General features: G+C 40.3%; 1 protein-coding gene across 1 annotated transcript in view; it reads right to left on the bottom strand.

The window, feature by feature from the left end:
• Window positions 1-18,766, bottom strand: part of LOC135467098 (uncharacterized) — a 31,589-nt gene extending 12,823 nt beyond the window's left edge. The window contains exons 1-3 of the mRNA XM_064744894.1: window positions 18,619-18,766; window positions 6,692-6,940; window positions 1,961-2,206 (exon numbers count right to left, since the gene is read on the bottom strand). Coding sequence (XP_064600964.1) covers window positions 1,961-2,206; window positions 6,692-6,940; window positions 18,619-18,766 — 643 coding nt within the window. The remainder of the gene's footprint in view (window positions 1-1,960; window positions 2,207-6,691; window positions 6,941-18,618) is intronic.
• Window positions 18,767-24,025: the final 5,259 nt, after the last annotated feature.

Genomic DNA, 24,025 nt, shown 5'->3' with positions numbered 1-24,025 from the left:
TGTAAGAAAATAAATCGCATCATTTCACAGTCCTAGGTTTTCTTGATTACTTAACAGAAAGTACGTTGTTTGAGTGAGGCTAGAATGTATTCTATTATCATAACACAATATTCTGTCATATTCAACATAGTATCCTGTTAGTCTAATAGAATCCTGATCTTGAATTAATAGAATATGTGTGGTATATTTAGCAGAACAATCTGCTGCAATAACAGAATACATTCCAGCATCACTCAGGCAACAGACTTTCTGCTAAAATTAACATAATATTTTTGAGTGTTGCCTCAGGAGGTTTAGTTTCACATAGATGGAATGATCAATACTCAAGAGCCCAACACCAATAATTATAGCTATACATTTCCCTACATGAGAAAATCGTCCTAGTTATAGGTGCATATGTATAGGTTATGCTCTAGTGTTTTAATACTATTTGTAAAAGATCCGGCATGTGCACATGTACCGGTACCAGACTACTTTAACCCGCAACCACTCTTCTATATGAAACATGTTTGTTCGGCTTGTCAAAGAACAAGCAGCTTGACAGGATAAATGGCTCATTGACGTAATGCCAGCAGATAGCCACAGCGGATCTGCTTCAGTTCCACAATGCTAGCGTGGGCGAAGGGTGATGATGCTTAGGCGGGGTTCAAATTGAAGCCTGCCAAACCTGACTTAATGCTCTCCAACACGAGCTCCAAACATGCCGATTGGTCGTATATTGCCATGATGTAATAACTTCTGTGTAAAGGTCTATCGTAACTCGGTTTAGTAGGACGGGCAGCGGCTGATAGGTGTGGGGCTTGACAAATCACGCAATGGTCGTAGCGACGGCAGGATCGGTGTGCAGACAGGCTTGTGTGCATTGAATCGCCATTGTTCCAGGAAAAGAGAAAAACAATCGGGGTATTGGGTGATCTGGGATTAAATTCGATGAGAGTAACATGCATATGCAAGATAGTGATAAAATTAAATCAGAACAAATATATGATCAGTAAATCATTGTCAAGAAAAGTCGAATAGCATTTCTGTCGCCTAGCAAGTCATATGCACGACAGCTGAACTCTTTTTAACGACAGAAGAATTTCCATCGGCACTGGTAAAGATGAATGAGATTGGTACACTACTAATTCACAACTAACTAATTGGAGTGGTCCAATACTTGTTGTGCTGTTTGTACGTTTTTAATGTGTTTCGGGTACCAAGGCAACTTACAAGAAAGTTGTACGAAGACAGCAATGTGTCAATTGATGTCCTCTTTTTCGCCAATTATATTGCCTCTTCTCGCAACAGCTCGAGTCGGCTGTTTCCTGTTTTGGGTATTTGGGCCGATCACATTTCATATTGTTGGATCATTAAACACCCCAGGCCCATCGACGATATTCCAGTAACATAGTAGCTGTTCCCACAACTTTCCAAGGCGTAGAATTTGATAACTCTCGCTTGTGATATTCCTTTGCTTAGAATTGTAAACCTCCTTCTTATTATATACGAATGTTTTTGATTCAGACATAGTTTTAACGTTGAGTGATGTCATGAAGTGGACAACTGAAGATGTAAAGTAACTGGTGGTCAACATGAGTCAAGACGAGGCAATGCAATGTAATTGTGTATTTCAAACATTGACGGCACTGTACCTTTCAGTTCTAAGGTTTTTAATAACGCTGAGTTTGGTGCGTTATAGCATAAAATGGCTATCTGCCAAAGGCTTATTGTGGGACACCGTAATGACAGAGAGATGCAAAATATCAAGTAAGATGACACTGTGGCATTAACGTTATACTGATAAATGTAACAGTTTTGGTAAAAGCGTTGACATGAAAATGTCATGTTTGGTCTTGTGGGTATATATCGTGGCCGTTTACAACCTAAGCAGCTGGTAATAATCTTATATAAAAGTAAGAAGTATACCCTTAGTAAAGTATTGCCTGCGCAGAAATGGTAAAGAGTCATGCGTACTTACGGAAATTGGTGATCTGGTAAGTTAAATCCACGTGTTGACATGCCATGTGCCTTAGGTTAATACCCAAGCGCCCGAGAACCATGGCCTCAGAATTCTCTTCGGCGTATAGCGAACTGATTGACTCCCAGAAACAGGCGTCGGCACAGGGGATATCAGCCGGGTCGTTAAATGTTACCTGAACCTCTACAGAGGTGCTGGGTGTTTCTACACCTGCACGTGCTTCCACGTGGAGTGTCACTTGGTTACCTGAAGAGCAAACACAATTAGCATTTTTAAAAATTAAACCCCAGCTTTCTTAGAAAATACATTTTTACATGCTTGATTGGGGTTTAAATCTTAGTTAATGGACAGCGCCGAGATTTATGGCTGGCGGAAACAATCGTTTATATCAAGTATCTTCTTGACGTAACACCACAGGAGGTATCCATACATCCGATGATTAGACCAGTTCAAGATGACCAGAGCATTACAAACAGTACAGGATGGCCACGACAACCAGTACAGGATGACCAGTACACAACAACCATTACATGATGGCCAGTGCACGACAACCAGTACTAAAGGCCAGTACACAACGACCATTACAGGATGACAAGTGTGCGGCAACCAGTACAGGATGGCCAGCACACGACAACCAAAAGGACATGGCCAGTACACGACAATCGGTAGAGATGGTCAATACACGACAACCAGCTCATGATGTTCACCACATGACAACCAGTACAAGATGGCTAGCACACGACAACCAGTGCGGGGTGACCAGTATGGAATTATCAGTACAACTTGATCAGTACAGAATCATCAGTACAGCTTGACCAGTATAGAATCAGTGTTGGATAAGCAGTAGGCCTACAGGACAACATCTTTCATTTCAGTGAAGACTGATTGGGCAAATGGATTACTTGATCTTGGTGACGCTTTAATACAACACATACAAAAATACTGTAGGTTTAAAAAACTGTTAAAAAAATAAATCAAAGAACTGTTCGAAAGTAAATTTTCCCTTGATGCTTCCCTAATTACGCCCTTTAAGAATATCAGTGTGTAGCTTGAAATACATCTGATGTGAGCTAATTACATGATGTAAAAATGGCAAAATGAGAAAGTGTAAAGAATAGTTGGCAATCTTGATAACATGTACTGAGATATATCAACATTTATTTATTTATTTATTTATTTGATTGGTGTTTTACGCCGTACTCAAGAATATTTCACTTATACGACGGCGGCCAGTATTATGGTGGGAGGAAACCGGGCAGGGCCCGGGGAAAACCCACAACCATCCGCATGTTGCTGGCAGACCTTCCCACTTACGGCCGGAGAGGAAGCCAGCATGAGCTGGACTTGAACTCACAGCGACCGCATTGGTGAGAGACTCCTGGGTCATTACGCTGTGCTAGCGCGCTAACCAACTGAGCCACGGAGGCACCGAAATATATCAACATGTACAATATTGGAGGTTCTGTGTAAACGGATACCATTACACAAATTGATGTAAGTAATGCAAACCGATGATGACAATCCTCCACTTACATAGATAACCATGATGGATAAATCCTGAAAATATAATTGTTACGTGGGCGACTGTGCTAACAAGTCTAAATCATCCAAAAGTCAAGTTGTCCTGGGATTAGAGTGGGAAAGAGGGAATGGTATAAAAGGGCAAAGACATGAATACATTTGAAATATATTTTTGTTTTCGCTAAACATAATAAAATCCATACATCTCACATTTGATTGATTGATTTATTTATTTGATTCTAAATCATCCAAAAGTCAAGTTGTCCTGGGATTAGAGTGGGAAAGACGGAATGGTATAAAAGGGGAAAGACATGAATACATTTGAAATATATATATATATTTTTTTATATCGCTAAACATAATAAAATCCATACATCTCACATTTGACTGATTGATTTATTTATTTGATTGATGTTTTACGCCGTACTCAAGAATATCTCACTTATACGACGGCGGCCACCATTATGGTGGGAGGAAACCGGGCAGAGCCCGGGGGAAGCCCACGACCATCAGCATGTTGCTGGCAGACCTTCCCACTTACAACCGGAGAGGAAGCCTGCATGAGCTGGACTTGAATTCACAGCGACCGCATTGGTGAGAGGCTCCTGGCTCATTACGGTGCGCTAGCGCACCTCACATTTGAGAGATCATAGGTATTATGAAGACCACAGATATTACATGACATCTCACATTTGAGAGATCCCAGGTATTATCAAGATCACAGATATTACATGATGTCATGACGGCGACAATATTTGAAATCGTTCGTTATCTGACGAATTTGTCCATTTTAAATATACATCATTTATTTCCGATATGTAAGATAAGAAAGGAAATCCTTTTTGAATGGGGTGAGTTGGACAGTATAATCTAGGGAGAGATATTTGTGTTTCATTTTCCATTTCAAAACGCATATTTCGGGGAAATACGGTAAAATCAACAGTATTATACATATCACTTGATGCCCCGCGCAGTGAATCGCGCAATTATATAATACTTTCGTCACTGGAGGGTGCGGCACGTGACGCGTGTAAATCCTCTGTTTGTTTCCTGAACAAATGTTTACATTTGATAATTATTCAAGGGGTGGTTTGACCTTATCCCGATAAACTCAACCCGAGCCCCTGGCGACGAGGTTTTGCTGTCAATGATATTGAGCCCTAATCATTCATTCAGTGATACTGACGAAATGTTCCAACTCAACAGTGACCACTCCTCGCCATCGCCACTGCCACTGACTAATACCTGTGAGACTTGGTAAAGAGCAAGGTGCACCCTGTTGATAAACCGAGAAACCAATATGCAAATGAGATCATGAGGATATACACTGCACACATGGCTCTCATAATCACTTAATGACACGCCAATACACCCACCCATCCGACTTGCCATCACGATGGAACAGCACTGAATAATGTGAAATACAGAAACGATTTTGACGCATTTTACAAATAATATTTGTTTATTTGATTGGAGTTACTCAAAATATTTTACATATACAACGGCAGCTACCATCATGGTGGGAAGAATGGGGGAATGGGTGACCTGCGACCATCCCCATGCCACAAGTCGTAAATACATGTATTAAAATGGCTCGACTGTTCAAACATGGAAAGTTATAGTTGATGGATGTGGAATCTGTTGAATAACTGTATACCCGACACAATACTTTGGGAACAACTGGCGATGGTGTATGTAAAGAGCTACAATGATATACAATGAAAACATAAGATGAGTATTTCGACGATATATCCATACATAGATGTGTGGGTTCGGTGTACCAAAGTCATCAGACCAGTGCAGTTTACAGATATATTGTTGTCCGTTGTGGTCGAGACCATGGCTACTCTTACTTTAATGATATTTAGATAAACTGTGAGTAAAGAGGTTGAGATAGGCACCTTCCAGCGGGAGGTCTGGACAGAACGTTGTTTCCCAGTGCTGCCTAATGGTTTAATCACGATGTAAAATCATAAAGCCCACATAAAGGATCTCCAAGTGACATAATGATTACGGCTAAGCCATAATATCCGCATCAAACTAAATATGTCTGTATATGTTGACGTACATTGGAAGCGATCACGGTAATGGTGAAGCTGAACACAGAATGGCACGACCTTAGTGTTCCTTTTAACCTCTTGTCTGTGTTAACGACCACAGCTTTGTTTCTTCACAATGGCTATCGCTATGGTGTATGCATAGCCACGCCATCAGTACTGGTGTCAACAGCGTGATTTAACCATAGCAGTAATGTGGACGGAACAGACACAAACGAGGGCCAGAACACAGTAAATGTTAGAATGACAATGCCTACAGGCAACAGTCAATTATTATAGTCAGGTATAGAGAGTCAAGAAAGCTAATAGGAAAATTGTCATTTCGGCGCTTGAAAGCTTTTCCAAAAAATTTTGCAAAGAGGACAAGGTAGAGCCTTTTAGCCCTGGACCATTGGCTGAAGCCAGTGAAGAACAAGGTTTGTATGCCATACACCATGTTAATATTAGTGCTCATGTGAATTTATGCATCGAAACACACATTCTTATACCAACCGTCAACCAATAAGGACGTTCCAGGTCAATAATCGCACGGCCAATTCCCCAAAACGACGTATAACACAAGGCACCAAAGAACTAAGAAAGAGTATAAAGTAAGAAAAGCCAAGCAAATTCTGAAGGATCCTATCGTACAAACATTACTTGACGATCTTCAGAGAAAATACCTTATTGCTCCCGCGGAACTCAAATTTTCCTCTTTCACACATTGTTATACTGACGATCTCAACAGTTGTAGGTGCCAGGTGCAACTGTGATAGATCTATCTGTGTTTGACTAGGATGGCATTTAGAACCTCAAGTTAATTGTTAATTCATATCGACGGTTAGTTCTATTCAGCTTTATTTAATATGGACGTCTTCGTGGATAAACAGTATTTTGATGCTTATGTTATCGATGTGAGACAGATGTTGTTAATGATTGTCATTGATTGTGTTCAGCTATGCATCCTGAATGTCCATTTTCAGTGGACAAGCGGTATATGACTCAAAATTTACGCCTAGGTAAAGAAAATTCCAAACATGATTGGCTAACCGGTGGACAGTGTGTCACCGTCGAGGTCACGCATTATGAATTCGCACATCTGAGGAAATTTGTCAACAACCTGTACACTTGTACAAACGAGTACATCATTAGTTAAATGAAATAAGTTATCTACCTTGTGATTTTATGAAGACATCTGGATCCTCCAGGTTAATCCAACCGGATCTGTTAACACTAAAAGCCATGTTGTAATTCACTCCATCCTCGCCTCCTAAAATCGCCGCTATTTCGTAATCAATCAGTGAACCTTTGGTATCCGTTGAGTTCAGCGCCGAGTACAACTTGACGATACCCTGCCCGGCTTCGTCAGAAGGTTGAACGTTTCCACGGAATAGCCTCTGAGTGAAGTACACGGCTCCTGGGCCTGAAATAATTCATAAGAACAAATTTTTTATTGTCTCCTGAAGGAAAATGTCTTGAAAAATGTGGTATTGTACTTTGGTGGTATATATCTACGTTTTAGTTCAACACAGTCAGCTGACATATTTTTCAAACCTTAATTACATAACTGTCATATTTATTAGTGACAATTAATCGTGTTAAGCATGGTGATAAGATTACACCAGCGTCTTCGATTGTTTACTGGGTGAAACCTCAACTCTGGTGTCAGGAGAATATCCTTGAACCAAGCTGGTTCATATGTGCCACGACTGTGAACATGGGACTAATGTAGCTGATGTAACCTTAGACACTCTAGGCTGTTGTATCAATCAAATTAATTATTAATCAATTAACCTTCTCAGTACTCAATGTGTGGATTTAGCCTTCTGTCAGCTTGACACTCAATTCATAATTGTTTATGCCAACTGTTCATGTACATGCCTAAACAGTAGAAAGTAACACGCCCTAAGCACCTTCATAAGCAGAATTATGTCAAAAAAAACATAAGCAGCGATGTTTATTGCAATGTATTAGTCGTCAATGGTTCCGAATTACTCAAAATGCTGTATTGCCATCACATTTAATATACAAACACATTAAAACAATACAAAGGGACCAGCAGGCTTACACTCTTGCCTACTGTGAACATAATCTATTATCAGCTCGCCACACGATATGGCTGAGATATTGTAGATGTGGCGTTAAGCCATAATCATTCATTCATTCTATTATCATCGATAGTCACCACATTTGCAATTTCCTCATATTACGGACGATGCGAACACCAAATGCAAACCCGTAAACCGTTTTTACAGTAAAGCAAATATCTAACATTTAATTTCGTTTCACTTGGCTTGTTTGGATGTGCGAAGGCAGAGGATAACGTTCTCAAATTACAACGGGCAGAAGCTAATTCTAATTTGGAGATGGCGGAACTGACTGGAATGATACATCACCAGGAAATCCTACAAGCTAAATTAGTTATGGATCAGAAAATTACATTGGCAGGTGTTATATTTAATATACTGAATACCTGGTAATTCCTTAGTCCAACAATACCCTGATCTGAGAGTTCCAAACGATGTAAATTGGATTATTGTAGAATTAATTTACAATAATGCCAATTATTAACAATCAAATTACCAGACTGGAAAATTACAGCACAGCCTTACACTCCACGTACCCATCAGTTTACGAATTGTGTGTTAAGCTAACAGTAGGTTAAATACTCGCGTTGAGTACTGACTGGGAGGTTAAGTGATTAATGGTTAATCGAATGGGCTGATACAACAGTCTAGAATTTCTTATATGTGTTAGCAACAAATCAAAGCAGTGGCTTGTGAAATAAATCCTAACGCATGTAACACTTACAACGTCAAACAGTGGTTTATCACATAAAGGTACATAAGGCTGAAAACAAGCCCGGTAGTGATGCCCTTTGCAATCAGACATTTGGGCTTCTTGTAATTATCAAATATAAGGTGGAGAAAACGATTATCTCCTAAAATAAAATCAACCTATTGGCTTTTCATCTTGATATCCGAACATCGCTTCTTTCTGACGATAACATGGGTAAGGAAGACAAAATTATAGATGGTCCCATTTATCTTTGCTTTTTCATGTCACAGACAACATTTTTTATGACAGATGGTCCCATTTATCTTTGCTTTTGTATGTGCGGTACAAAATTCTTTAGTACAGATGGTCCCATTTATCTTTGTTTTTGTATGGGGGATACAAAATTCGTTGTTACAGATGGTCCCATTTATCTTTGCTTTCGTTTATCTTAAATTTCCATTCTGCAGAGCACAAAAATATAAATCAAAGGTGGATAAACTGAACATAAATCAGTCATGTAATTCGTGGATAGGTAAATGCTCAGGCATGGTTTTTCCTGAGTAATTTACCTCGCGACAGGGGCCACTTCTGCGTAACTCTAGGTGACATTTTCTTAATAAATAATGGCAACGTTTTCTTTAACCTTAGTTCTATTCGCAAACGACGAAGAAAACCACAAGTACTGGATTTAACATCAGTGAGTAGACACAGCTTCATGTTGATGAGAAAGACATTGTGAAAGCAGGACGTTCGATTTTGTTCAAAAATTCGCCTAGTTCACTAGCCAATTGTGGGTTGACGGAAACACGTCCGCCAAATTACCTCAAGCACGTTTGGTAAAGTCCTCTACGTGACGCAGACATCAAGCTGTAAATGTTCTTGCAGGTAGGTCTATTGAAAGAAGGAGATGTGAGTTTTGTGACCATCTGAAATCTGTGAGTGTTACAGTATTACAACCTGTGTCGTAATGCATAGTAAATGGCAAGAAAGAAAAATATGAAAACCCGTAAAGCTTTGCTAGAAACTCTGACAGAAAATCCCAGTTCACCATAGAATGGCAAAACACAAAATACAACACATGTACATGGTTTTAAATAAACACAATGTTTATGCTGACGCGCGGCAAGGCCTTTCAGATATTTTGTGTGGCGATACTTTGTATTGATATACCTGACATATACTTCATGTGGCGATACCTTTCAAATACTTTGTGTGGCAATACCTTTCAAATTGCTCTTGTGGCGATACCTTTCATATATTTCGTGTGGCGATGCCTTTCATATATTTCATGTGGCGATACCGTTCAAATACTTCTTGTGGCGACACCTTTCATATATTTCGTGTGGCGATACCTTTCATATATTTCATGTGGCGATACCTTTCAAATACTTCGTGTGGCGATACCTTTCAAACACTTCGTGTAGCGATACCTTTCAAATACTTCCTGTGGCGATACCTTTCATATATTTCGTGTGGCGATACCTTTTGTATACATCGTATGGCGATGCCTTCCAAATACTTTGTGAGGCGATATGTTTCATATATTTCGTGTGGTTATACCTTTCAAGCACCTCTTGTGGCTATACCTTTCATATACTTGCTGTGGCGATACTTTGTATTGTGAAACCTGCCATATACGTCCTGTGGTGATACCTTTCAAATACTTTGTGTGGCGATAACTTTCATATATTTCGTATGGTGATACCTTTCAAATATATCGTGTGGCGATACCTTTCATATAATTCGTGTTGTGACGCATGACATACACTTAGTGTTGAGACACATGGCATTCACTTCCGGTTGAGATACCTTGCATATCCTTCGTGTTGTGAGTGATACCTGGCATATGTTTTGAGCTGTCATACTTAGTATTTATTTGGTGTTGTGATATCTGCCATACACTTCGTTTTGTGATACCTGCCATACACTTCGTGTTGCAATAACTGCCATACACTTCGTGTTATGGTATCTGCCATACACTTCGTGTTGTGGTACGTGCCACACACTTCGTGTGATGATGCCTGCCATATCTGACATACACTTCATGTTGTGGTACCTGCCGTAGACTTCGTTTTGAGGTATGCCATAGACTTCGTGTGATGATATCTGCCATACACTTCGTTTTGTGATACCTGCCGTACACTTCGTGTTGTGATATCGGCCATACACTTCGTGTTGCAATAACTGCCATACACTTCGTGTTATGGTATCTGCCATACACTTCGTGTTGTGGTACGTGCCACACACTTCGTGTGATGGTGCCTGCCATATCTGCCATACACTTCATGTTGTGGTACCTGCCGTACACTTCGTTTTGAGGTATGCCATAGACTTCGTGTGATGATATCTGCCATAGACTTCATGTTGTGGTACCTGCCGTACACTTCGTGTTGTGGTAACTTTTATTACTCCCATTGAGATGATGCCTGCCGTACACATCGTGTTGTGACACCTTTTATCACCTTCCTTGTGATGATGCCTGCCATACACTTCGTGTTGTGGTACCTGCCATACACTTCACGTTGTGACACCTTTTATTACCCCCACTGTGATGATGCCTGCCGTACTCTTCGTGTTGTGGTACCTGCCATACACTTCGTGTTGTGACACCTGTCATACACTTCGTGTTGTGACACCTTTTATTACCCCCACTGTGATGATGCCTGCCGTACTCTTCGTGTTGTGACACCTGCCATACACTTCGTGTTGTGGTACCTGCCATACACTTCGTGTTGTGACACCTGTCATACACTTCGTGTTGTGACACCTTTTATTACCCCCACTGTGATGATGCCTGCCGTACTCTTCGTGTTGTGGTACCTGCCATACACTTCGTGTTGTGACACCTGTCATACACTTCATGTGATGATACCTGTCATATACTACGTGTTGTGATATCTGACATCTACTTCGAGGTGAGATACATGGCATCTACTTCGGGGTGAGATACCCAGCGCATACTTCGGGTAGGGATACCTGATATATTCTTCGAGTTGAGGTATGTGGCATACACTTTACTACGTGCCCTGTTTTGCTGCTTCTTCTTTTCATTCCCTTACGTTCGTGGGTATAAATCACCGTCCAGTAAGACATAACCTTCCTTTACAGAGCAAGCTGACGGAAGTATAATGTGGGTAAAAGCAAACGAGGTTCAATGTCATTGTGATGTCCGGTATAAATCTACATGACGCGGCCTGCGATGACAAGGTTCCAGATGAAAGGCCCACAATAATGGCGCCCGGCCTCCGGTCACTGTGCCCAAGTCCACACGTAAATTTCCCCTTCGTCGGAGATGGTTCGGACAAGAATTATGTCGTCTGCGGCTGATAGATCTCCGATGACAAACACTGATGACACGTCCACAGAACAACATACTCAGATATCCATCAGGTGATGGGACAGTGATCATAGATCCTCATGCATGGCTCTCCATCTGACGGGGTTTGTAATCAATCAGAAAATCCTTAATGATACCACACGATCTCGATATCTGAGGACGTCAAGGCCCCTAGGCACAAGGTATCATCCTGAACGCAGGTCTAGATCATGCTAGCGACAGCTGGATTCGAACATGCGACCAAGGACCAGATATCAGTGGATCTTGGAAAACGTAATCAACGCATCGGTTAAAAACGCCGATGGAAAGTGAAAAGGATTTCTCTGAGAGAATGCCTGGTTACATGGTAACTGTGACAAAATGCCTGCTTACAAGATGCCCGTGTTAGAATGCATAGTTACAAGATGCCTGTGTCAGAATGTCTGACACAAGGTGTCTGTGATACAATGCCTACTTATAAGGTGTCTGTGATACAGTGCCTACTTACAAGGTGTCTGTAACAGAGTGCCCGCTTACTAGGTGTCTGTAACAGAATGCCTGGTTACCAAGTGCCTGTAACAGCGTGCCTACTTACAAGGTGTCTCTAACAAAGTGTCTACTAACAATGTGTCTCTGACAAGGTGTCTGTGACAGAGTGCTTACAAGGTGCCTTTGACGGAGTGCCTACTGACAAGGCGCCTGTGACGTAGTGCCCACTTACAAAGTGTCTGGGACAGAATGCCTGGGTACAAGGTGTCTGTGACAGAGTGTCTGCTGAACAGGTGTCTGTGACCAAGTGCTTCTTTACAAGGTGTCTTTGACAGAGTGCTTACTTACAAGGTCTCTGTGACGGAGTGCCTACTTACAAGGTGCCTGGGACAGAATGCCTACTTACAAAGTGTCTGCGACGGAGTTCCTACTTACAATGTGTCTTTGACAGAATGCCTCGTTATAAGGTGTCTGTAACAGATTGTCTGCTTATAACGTGCCTGTGACTGCATCCCTAGACCTGGTCCTTATGCATTGTGTTCATGTTTATTGTTTATATGTATTAACAACACAGAATTCCCGGTAATTCTAGTCCAGGGACGTCAATAAATTGCAATTAGCATGACTGCGCTAGTCTTTCGTGTTATGAGATTATTCCTGTTGACACGTTACTGAGCTCCGTACCTATATAGCTGTCTCAAATGAGAACGGTCCTATTGACATGTTTCTCTCCTCTGTGTTTATAGCACTGTCTCCAATGAGAACGGTCCTATTGACATGTTTCTCTCCTCTGTGTCTGTGAAATATTCTTGAGTTCGGCGTAAAACACCAATCAAATAAATCAAATAAATAAATCCATTGAGAACATTCCTACCGGCATGTTTCTATCCTCTGTATCTATAATACTGTCTCCAATGAAAACGTTCCTATCCTCCGTGCATGACACGGTCTGTGATGAGAATGTTTCTACTGTCCATTGTACAAATATGGCACAATATACAACAAAACATAAACTGAGGACAAAGTTCAATCGCGTTTTATTAGGACTGGGTATTGTGAATAAAATACGGAATCTTCTTACTGCAAAAGAATCCGTCGCTCACAAGAACGTCGCAAAAAAAGAAAAAGAGAAAGAAACACATCAGCTCATCATATTCATGACATAATTTAACTAACGCCTTAATCATCGTAGCCTTACATATTCGCAATCAATGTCACAAAGTATGCTTTTTTTGGAATGTGTAAATTAAATATGCTGTATGGGTGTCTTTACAGTTCTCCCATATATGAATTATTCAGTTATCCAGGCATAATCCCGAGTAAGTGACATTTTACACAAGTGTTCGAGCACTGAACATGGCGTGCGCATACAATTTATTATACCTTTTCTATAAGCTGATATGAACGTGTCCACGGTGTAATTGCTTATTTTAGTGATTTATGATATTTAAATGACCGGTGAGCCATGGCAACAGCTTAGGAAGGCATGTAACCACTAACACCCGGCTTCATTTTGTATTGATATGCCATAAAACACGAGCATTGCGAAAAGCTGCCGTGTAATGCTGAGGAAAGAAAGAGTAATTAATATTAGGGAGAAAATGACTCAGTAAATTAGTTAAACATTTGACATTTAACTAGCTAAGTGTAATTTTTGGTGTTATCATAATGTAATTATCAATACTGTAGAATCAACTTGTGGTACAGAAAGCCTTTAGGGAGTCAATCATTTTCCGTCTTATTTAGCAGTAATCGTGTATGTGTAGGTTACAGTGGTAAATGATAAGGGTTATCTCGTTTAATTTAATCTAAGCACGATATTATATTTACTTGCTACTTTTAGCAAAGCTTGTGTTACGTCAATACTGTAGTAAGCTCAACCCAAACATTTAACTGCTGACCATGCTGTACAAGATGGCGTTTTCTAGGTCATATTTACACATCCTCCTGGGTAAAATCACTTGTTATTTACGGAGGTCTCAACTAGTAAACCGGAAGTAGCTTCCAGACGACCTTAACACGTGCAAAATGGCCTTTGTTGAATACTTTGGTTTCACCTGAACTGTAGCAAACAGTCACATACACTAATTAGTGTACGATGATGTCGTGCTTTAACAACCCGACACGTATACTGTAAGTAAGGCATTTGTCGACACATTTACATATAGAAGCTGTACAGTCTAGAAAGCGTATTAAAGCTCTAGACAATGACTATACACCAAAGAAGAGATGAGCTAACGAAATGACCATTACGGGTTAAAATGGCGTCAAGGGTAAACTAAGATAAATGTTGTGACTTTCAAATCAAGCATAAACAGTTATTACCATGAAAAACAAATCAAGCAAGGACACTGACATTTTAATTCGTTATTATTTGAATAAGACCTAAGGTGGGATTGTCAAATATTATCCGTGAAAGGTACGATATCGACAGATGTACACACAGATGTACACGTTAACAGCTCTTTTAGTCTGGTCATTTTCAGCACTGTTATGGTTGATGTTTAACATTATTTGTTGTAAACTGACAAATAAACAAACCCTCCAGATATTGTATGGAAATAATTGTGGAGGTGGGCTGAATGTTCAACGTTACTGTTGTATAGACTAACGAGAAACATATAGCTCAACCCGATGTGCAATGGTGGAAGCTTCTAAATGTTAGGTATGTTCATTGTGTTACTGGTACCAGTACACCGTGATGTCATATGTATGATGAAAAATATAATAAAGGCTATCTGCTATTGTTCATGTTCAGGTCAACAGTTTACTGGAATACCTATTTCTGTGATAAATCAATGAGTGTCATGATAATCTGTTATAGAGATACGACCAAGTCATATAGTTACGATGTGACCACTTGTGTAGCTGCTAACATCAGTGGCAGTGGAAAATACGAGAGAGTTTGTAGCTGTTATACAAGATAGAAGTTTGAGAAACGCTTTGAGTGATAAATCATTTCGAATTCGGGGAAAAATTAAGCATGGTATGTACATACTGTACGAGATATACGTGTCCATTTAACGAATTTGTATGTATATATAAAACCAATACTCTTGGGAATTTATCACGATGTGTTCCTGAGACAGATGTTGTTCGTAAGCAGTACATATACCTCTACCTGTGGTAAATTGAAAGCACCTTGTGTGCCAAGAGAAGAATAAATACTGAGGTAAGCAAGACCTTGGAATGAGACGTAACAATTAATACACACTGGCCAGTGGCATATGTGCCGGTACTTTAAAGGTTAGACTTACCTGGTAGGTGCGTATATATCACAATCAGCCACATGTAAATGCAATGCCCAAGCATCTTTCTATAAAACATTTCCTCACTCAAACGGGTAAAGTTTTCCTCACTGAGTTGCGTTGTCCGCACAGTCTGTGTCCGGGATAGGGCTCCACACAGGGACCTGGCCTCCCATAATATCCGTGGTTTAGTCGGCTAGGACGCGTGCCCCGCGTATTGTCTCTGAACAGAGGAATCAGGACTACAAACGTTATAACGGATCGGGTATTGTTATTACGTTCGCATTAGTTGAACAAGTCGGAAAATTCGCTGGATTATGTGAGTGGTGTCACGTTCGAATTTATCCTGTTAAGGTTGGCTCTTGGCAACAGTCACACCCACATATAGATTCACAATAGCACAAAATTCCCTGTCAGGAGTATGGAGAGTGTGTTGCGAGCGGCAACAGTGTCGGCTTGTGTCTTTATACCTGTCCGTCAGATCTCTGAGGAGGACTTCCTAGTGACCGTCTCTTCTACACTGTTTCAGACGGAACAGTCAACTCTCTCCCGGCGCTGGCCAAACTGCAACTGCATACACAACTTAAACTTAATGCCCGTTTGACTTCTGCATAAAAACACTCGATAACAAGGTCTAAAGATGCTAGGTATTCACTTTAAAAGGACGAAATGACGTGGATATGTAAAGAAATCAATGCGCGTCTATTTTCCTAGATCGATCTATATCCCTCTAAAGTCCGAGGTGGTGCGAGATCACAGAAGCCTGACCCTTGTCTACCAGATTGTCTCTGGCCAGTGATTGCGAGCTGGTGCCAATCTTGACAGGACGAAGACTATGGGTAACGCCCAACACAAACATACATACCTCCGCACATGTATTGATTACAACTGAAGTCTTATTCGATGGACTGGGCTGTTGGCTGGTATAATAGGACGTAAAAGAGTCGTGTATCATATTAATATGTCATATAGCAAAGCAATTACTACAAGTGTTATCCCACTGACAATAAAGCTAAGTGAACATCCCTGGGGTAGTGAGCCTGAACCTCATCACTGCAGGAGACCCGCGTCTATCGTCAGTATAATGTGAAAGGCTAGAGGGCTGCTCCTCGCTTTTAAGCGCGGCTAACGCAGGCTCAGAAACCCTGGCTTAACAGGCGATTGTTTGATAAGGCGTCCTCCACATAATTAATAACCAGAAGTATGTGGGGATGGGTGACGTAACTTCATTCTTGTCAGGCATTTTCCGGACAGATTAGAAATGCCAATCATGATACAGTTTAATTGATGGATGTCTCTGTAGCATAATAGGATAGCTTTAGCGAGTTACAGAAAACCATGTAGACAGCTGGAACATACATTGGTATTTCTATCTGATAACTGGATGGAATTCCGAGCTCAACCTTTGGATAGCTCTGGTATTCATAAGCCTGTATGCAGCCAATGAATACGCTTGTATCATTGGGTCGATCTTTAATGAAAAGATACTGCAGGGTCACGAATGTGACTTTGGTTACAGCGCGAAACAGATGGCATATGGTTAAAAATGAGGCATTTTACAGATAGCGGTTAGATATGGTTCAGTGCTAAGATACACGATTTCAGTCACGAAGTACACGAGCTCAGTCCCGGACAATCAAACAGGACATTTGTAAATTTCTTGTCTTTTTTTTGTTCGAGGGTTTTTTTGTGAAGAATAAGCTGTCACAGTCTGTACGTGATACATGGAAAAGTTTGTCAATAACTTGCTACGGGAAGGTCGACCGATTAGCCGTAACAACAAGGTTTCCTCCACTGACAGTGAACAATTCTAGATTATGGCGCCAAAGGAACAATTAATAAATAAATATATACAGCCTGGGTTTTGGACAAAGTAAAATAGTAAATGACCACACATCGTTCAGAGATACTACTTTTTCCCGTTTATTGCTTTCTCAAAAGTAGGCAATATTATGACTTTTCTTTGGTGTTTTCCACCGTGCTGATGGAGGCAAATGAAAACAGACGGAGATAATTTTGCAACTACTTGGATGATAAATTTAAAATAAACAATGAACTGGAGTTTTTCCCTTTTTTGATCAGGAAATCTTAATATGTGAAGGTAATAACGCATGACCGGCTGTAGTTGTGTTGAGCTTATTATGTACATACCTACATCAACTTAGTCTTCATTTGTCAATCACACAATAACTTACATAAACAACTAATTAGGAAGAAAAAAGTGTAATAAAACACAGAGCTATTCATTTTTGCTGCGATGTGTAAAGAACTAGTACATGTTGTGTTTTATCCCCTACTTACTACTAAATACCAAGTACATAAACGACACTGTGGAAATCTGGATGAGGACATCTCGCCCGTGCCCCGCGAGCCGCGGGCCGCGGCACGAGGACTGAGCAAATCGTGTGCCAATGGTACCGTCCTCGGGCTGCAACCCGCAATGTCTTCATCCGGCCTTCATACCAACCCTTATCATTTTGATACATTCGTGGGTCGCGCACAGGTTTTTCTGTGAAAGTATAAACATACATGTATAAATGTTAACGGCTACACCCGAGTACAACATCATAGAGTTGGATATGGTTGATAAACTATAAATCATTTGCAGCTTAAATCATCTGATGCTGGAGACAAGTGAGAAGCATTGGATGGTTCTGTGTTTTCAAACTATTTGGTTTCACGTTCCCAAAATCACGTCTGATATTAAGATGTTAAGTTAGACGGTGCCATTAAAACATATTCCGATTACCCATTGGATTCCACATAAATTTTTGCTAGAGGAATGTTCCCATGCTTTAACTGCCTAGTTTTTATTCTCGAGTGGAGAAGATTTGTCCGGTCCTTAACCGTTTGCTGACTTGGCACTGATTGATCTCTGTTCTCCTCAGACAAACGTAGTTGCCTTCTTAATTAAACCTTTGGCGTCATTAGGAATGAATCTTGGTCTTCTACATTGAAAACCAGTGGTTTAGGTGTTGTTTGAGGAACAAAAGCAAAACAAGCGAATTACGTGTGTAAACCCAACAGAGATAAATAGCACTAGGCATTTAACACTGCTTTTAGGCCTACAAACACCTTCAGCTTCGCATTGCAAACAAGTTACTGGGGCATCTGGACGAACTGATCAATAAGGCTAAAGAAAGTCACGCAGTACACCACTTCGAATGATTTCCACCTAACGGCCAGGCAAAACCCTACCGATTTTTGGTTGTGACAAAAAATAAACTGTTGAAATGCCAGCATTTAGACTTAGTGGCCGGATCCTCGTACCGACCTGTACCATCTCTGTGATACAGTCCCGGGGGTCGGGTGTGAAGTTGTATGACCCTAAATCTCTGGGATTAACTGCCTTCAGCACCTCGTACAATTTCCCGTATGAAGGAGCGTGTGTGCTGGATCTGGTGGACTGCGTCTGCATGGCGATGTGATCTCCGGATTCCCGGAGGAATGTTGTCAATTATAACATTGTGACCGGAGTCGTGAGTCTCCATACGTAACTGGGCGCAGAGCGACAAAACCCACTGGAATCATCCCTCTGCTAAACACCCGCTCGCCTTCTGTTTGTACTTTCCACAAACCGCTAATTTAGGCAAACAACACTTGCTCGCAGAAGTCTATAGGCAATTTTAGATTCCAATCTGACGTTGTGGTCTCTCTTCGGATCAGTATCTGACATCATGGTGTTGTAACTACATGGCGACGGCTGTTGAGCATGGAAACACAATCAAAAACACCCAGCGTCTGGCGTCGGCAAAACAATTGGGAAGAACAGCAGGAAACTCAATTTGTTTCCCTTCACTGGCCACAGTTTAGGACGAGAACTGGCGGCAGGGTGAATACCCTCAGAAAGATCCTGATAAGAATATGTCAAACTACCCGTCTATGTAATAGAAATGTCTTCAACACAGCGTCTTAGCGCTCTTTTCCTAATAAAAGTCTCCAATGTGTAAATGATATATTTGACTACACGTAATATATCACGTGGTTTAGGTTGTCAGGCATCGACTATTAAACACGGTTAAAGAGGAACATACCACACCTAAAATTAGTCTTTCCAAGCGGTGGATTCTTTTTCCGTCTACACAAAGGTAAAAGACAGTACACATGCACAGCAATGTAACAGAAGTCAGTGGTGTGTTTTACAAGGCCTTGAATCGGCTTGTTTGCGCGGATGGTTTTCCAATGTTTTCCACTGATAATGAAGTCAAGAATGATGGAACGTCCTTCTTGGTTACACCGCCTAAAGCTCAACTTGTTTTAGATTCCACGACCTGCATTCAAGAGCCGCCCAAACCCTGTATCTCCAGTGATGTAACATTTCCAAGGACACAGGGACTTTGATTACCGTTAACGTGAAAACTAAAGTGCCATTTAGTTTCTCCGTACACATTTCTGTCCATACACTTCACTTATACAAAATACAAAATAAGTGGAGAACTCGTCGCCTTAATGAAGGAAACAGAAAAGTTGAACGCATGATTATTGTTGAAATCTAGCTACCAACCAAAGGTCGGTTTGTAATATTGAAGTAAAAAGTGAAAAAAAAAACTACGTATGAATGAGGAAGCGGAATTAAATAATTTAGATGATTCATCTCAAAATTGATCCGGAAATAGAAAATCTTAAGTATAATAAATTGCAAGTAATATCGCTGAATTTGTTTTTTTACCTAATTCTGCTTAAGCCATGGTGCTAAATTTGGTGTAAGTCCCTATGCCTTCAGTATGTCCTCGAAAAGTTGTAATGAGACAGAATTTCATGCACTGGTTTTGGTATGACCATTTGCCAACTATCCCACAATCGTCGCTGCACTGATTTTACCCTCTGTTGTAGTCCTTTTATTCTAAGTAATTTAGATGTTTGGTGAATGAATGACTAAATAAATGTATGAATGATGATGGCTAAACACCACTTCGGCAATACTGCAGCCATATTGTGGCGACATTTAGCTGGTTATTATGTATTGCTAAACATTACTAAACATCCACATTTTTATTCTACATCTGCACAATTTTATTTTAAGTGAATAAGTTGTGTTCATATTTCACAGTTTGTGTTCAATATCAATCATGTATGCAGATCGACCCTATTACGCAATCATAAGACACAATCATACGTAATGGGCTGTAAATCTACACGAAAACATATATATAGAGGGCACGGCTAGAAAAAATTCTTTCAACAAAATTGTTTTATTGCAATAAATCAACACCATCAAAGCTCGCATAAGATACAAAAAATACAAAAATCGACGGAATTTGTACTTCCATGTTTCTGAAGTTTCAAAGTCGAATCTGAACGGTTCTGCCGACATTCGTTGTCGGAACCTCTCTCTCCATGAAACCAAATCGATGATGCTGCTACGTCCTTCCAGTTTTCACAGCACCGCTCTGAGTGAGTACAGCGTCCCAATTATGTTTCATTTAACTGAGATTCCAGCCCATTGTGTGGCAGACTATTCCATTAGCTTACAGGCCGAACGTAAGCCGTGTATTTGATCATTATAATCTGTATCTGAGTGTAGACATTCTTTGCTGCATGCTGAATAGTACCACTGAACCGTATATCTGAAGATACTTGAACTGAAGCACAGAGTTGTTATTACCCTGAATTGCTGTTTCATGCAATGCATTTAGTTTGGAGACGTCATCTTCCTCTTATCAACCAGTTCGATACCAAGAGGAAATGTTGGTAATGCTAAATATGTGTATAAATGTGCCTGGTGAATAAAAGAAATGAAATGAACATTCTATATATGACATGTATTAAAAAATTAACAAATTTCACAGCAACGGCGAAATTTTGCCTGGGTTTCCTCCCACCATAATGTTGGCCGCCGTCGTATAAATGAAAATCTTGAGTACGGCGTAAAACAGCAATCACATAAATAAGCGTAAGACTTTTTTCTTAAAACATAAAGCTTCAAGGAAATAAAATGGATTACAGATAAAAGTGTGATAAGGTAACCCTCATTTTAAACCTCCGCTAAAAAATGGTTTCGGGAGGGAGTATTCTCCCGGCATTGAGCACTTTAATTTCTTCAATAAAATAAGAACCCAGGATCCAAAGTGGTATTCTTACTTGTACTTTCACAGGTAACCTCATTAAGATGTCCTCGGGCAATCGACTACAGGTCCACTGGGCAGGGTAGCATACACGGGCCATTATTTGAAGCAAGAACAATCCCAGAAATGGCAACATCTCCCGCGGGTTGATGAATGCGAATAGATCTTGATTGCTCATTGACAGCTTAAGTGCAACTCTAGAAGAGATAAGTTCAAAATGCCTGTGGGAAATTTGATTGCAAGACTTAAATTTTGCTACCACCAGGTGAAATTCACTTTTCCTGTTGCATAGCTGGTTTAGCCCATGTCCGTGGAATAAAGCCATCACCATCGACCAAAATCTGCTGATAACTCACTTACATGGTTTAATACCATCCCGAGGGCTGGGTACCGTCAGGGGAATCCCTCGGCATGGTCCACATCAAACAAGGGTAACGTCTTGATGTGTTGGAATGACACGACAAGCCAGAACATTCAACGTTTTAGATACATTTGGAAGTTAGTTAAAATTGCATAAGCAAGGTTTCTGTGGGCTTTTGTTCAAATTATGAAGTGAAAATCTGGGCAAGCAAAAAAATCTCGATGATGCAATTATAAAATAAGTTATCCGCAAACTGTTTCCATGTCAAAATATCCAACATTCAAGTTCTAATTCTAATGTTGAAAGGTTGCACTGAAATGTGTTCCATACCAAGTATCTTTTTGACTAATTTGACCTGATTAATTTGACATGGCATAAACGGGAAGAACCGACTGGTAGATCAAACGTTTGATCAGATGAAATCCAAGGTTGAAATGCATAGGATCACACAGAAGATAGTCCAAGAATTTTGATTGCATGTATCTGACTTTAAAAGACAAAAGTAGTATTGTTGGAAAATATGCTAAACAGCTGCATGTTTAAAATATGAATTATGGAATAACTCTTATACAAGAACAATTTTCCAAGCGTCAAAGCCAAAATAAAGTCAACCACACCGAAACATAACGGTAAGTTTGCATCCATACAATTATGATTTTACACTATTTTTCACTAATAACTGCCGACAGCTCCAAAACCGACTTCAGTGAACTTTGGGTGGAATTCTGGATCTCATACTGATAACCGTAGAACGTGCTAGCCACTGTACAAGTTAACCTTGAGAAAAAGAATCACGATGTCATTGCCGTGGTTCTACCAGACTCTAAAACCGAAGGCTTGTTTCCTTCACTACATCCAGTGTATCTGACATAACTATCAGAAGAATGGCCTCCAACCGTGGAACGTAACGTGACTGAATTATAAGAGGTTAATCCAGAGGACCGCTGTGTTACCAGTGGTAGCTGAAGAAATTACAGACCAGACGTATGACCTGGGCAAAGGATAAAGAACGACCTTGAGGGAAGGTACCACGCATTGAATTGACAAGACACATCTTTTGACACTTTCGGACTCATTCGAGGGAACAGTTTGTGACTAGAACCAAATAACCCTCTCAACAGCAAATTGAAGCTATAGGTTCACTAATCTGGCTGTTGTGTTTAATTATTCACGCTGTTTTCATTTCGGTTTCATAGGCCTTAGTGAAACGAGGACTCACTCTTTTTGGAAGTTTTGAGACCAATAACTCTGCCATAATTAAATAAAGCATCTGTTTAGGTACATATACCAACCAATAACACATACCGAAAGGCAGTTTAATAACTGCAGCAGTGACTTAGGAAGTTATATTGGCAATCTAGAAATACTGCAATGGCACAGTCTGAAGTTCTTCATTAATAAAAGGAATATAGATGTGAGACTATCGGAATAGCATCGATTTTGGGTTAACCAAAACAGTGTCATTTTCCCTAGTTATAGACAAGTGCGCTTGAAGAAGTATCGACGGAACAAAGATGACGTTCCCCGCCAGTTTTCGACTTTGATGACACAAATAAATTTTCAGAAACAAGCATGTTTCGCGGAACATTTTTTCTTCAACATTTCGCGTGTCATAAGAGGATAAAAAATTTGTTTACACTCGATTTGCGTGAGAAAGTCTTGCACCAACCTGCGGATGGTCGTGTGTTTCCTTCGGATTCTGCCCGGTTTCCTCCCACTATAATGCTGGCCGCCATCGAATGAGTCAAATATTCTTGAATACAGGATAGAACATCAACCAAATAAATTTGCTACTACAGAAAGTGATTTGGAAATACCGCCTTTCAAAAGGCAGGTCAGATGATTTGGGAAATCGTTCCCTTCCTTTACTTCACGAGAGTTGCAGCTTGGGGAATCGATGGTCCGCTTTAGGCAGTATGTCCTGTAAGTGTTGTATTACAGCAGTACTCAAATTCATAGTCGACGTCGTAGATGGGCGTACTTTCCAATCTGCTAAAATCCCAACCACAACTACAGCCGACAATACTCTTACCTTTTCACCTACCTTTCTTCGATCCTGACTAGCAATCAATGGCAAAGACATTAGTTAGCGCGCGTTGACCAATCTTATCTTATCTTAAATGCTTTGAATAAATACAATGGGCAATAGTTGGTTTCAGCTGAAAATGTAGACATAAAGGCTTACTTGTGACTATATGATTTTAATAAAAAAAATATTGTAAGACAAACACCTACTGATACTGGTAGTTAT

The sequence above is a fragment of the Liolophura sinensis genome, chromosome 1 (genome assembly GCF_032854445.1).
Source record: "Liolophura sinensis isolate JHLJ2023 chromosome 1, CUHK_Ljap_v2, whole genome shotgun sequence".
NCBI classification, from domain to species: domain Eukaryota; kingdom Metazoa; phylum Mollusca; class Polyplacophora; order Chitonida; family Chitonidae; genus Liolophura; species Liolophura sinensis.
This window is presented reverse-complemented; position numbering and strand designations above follow the sequence as displayed.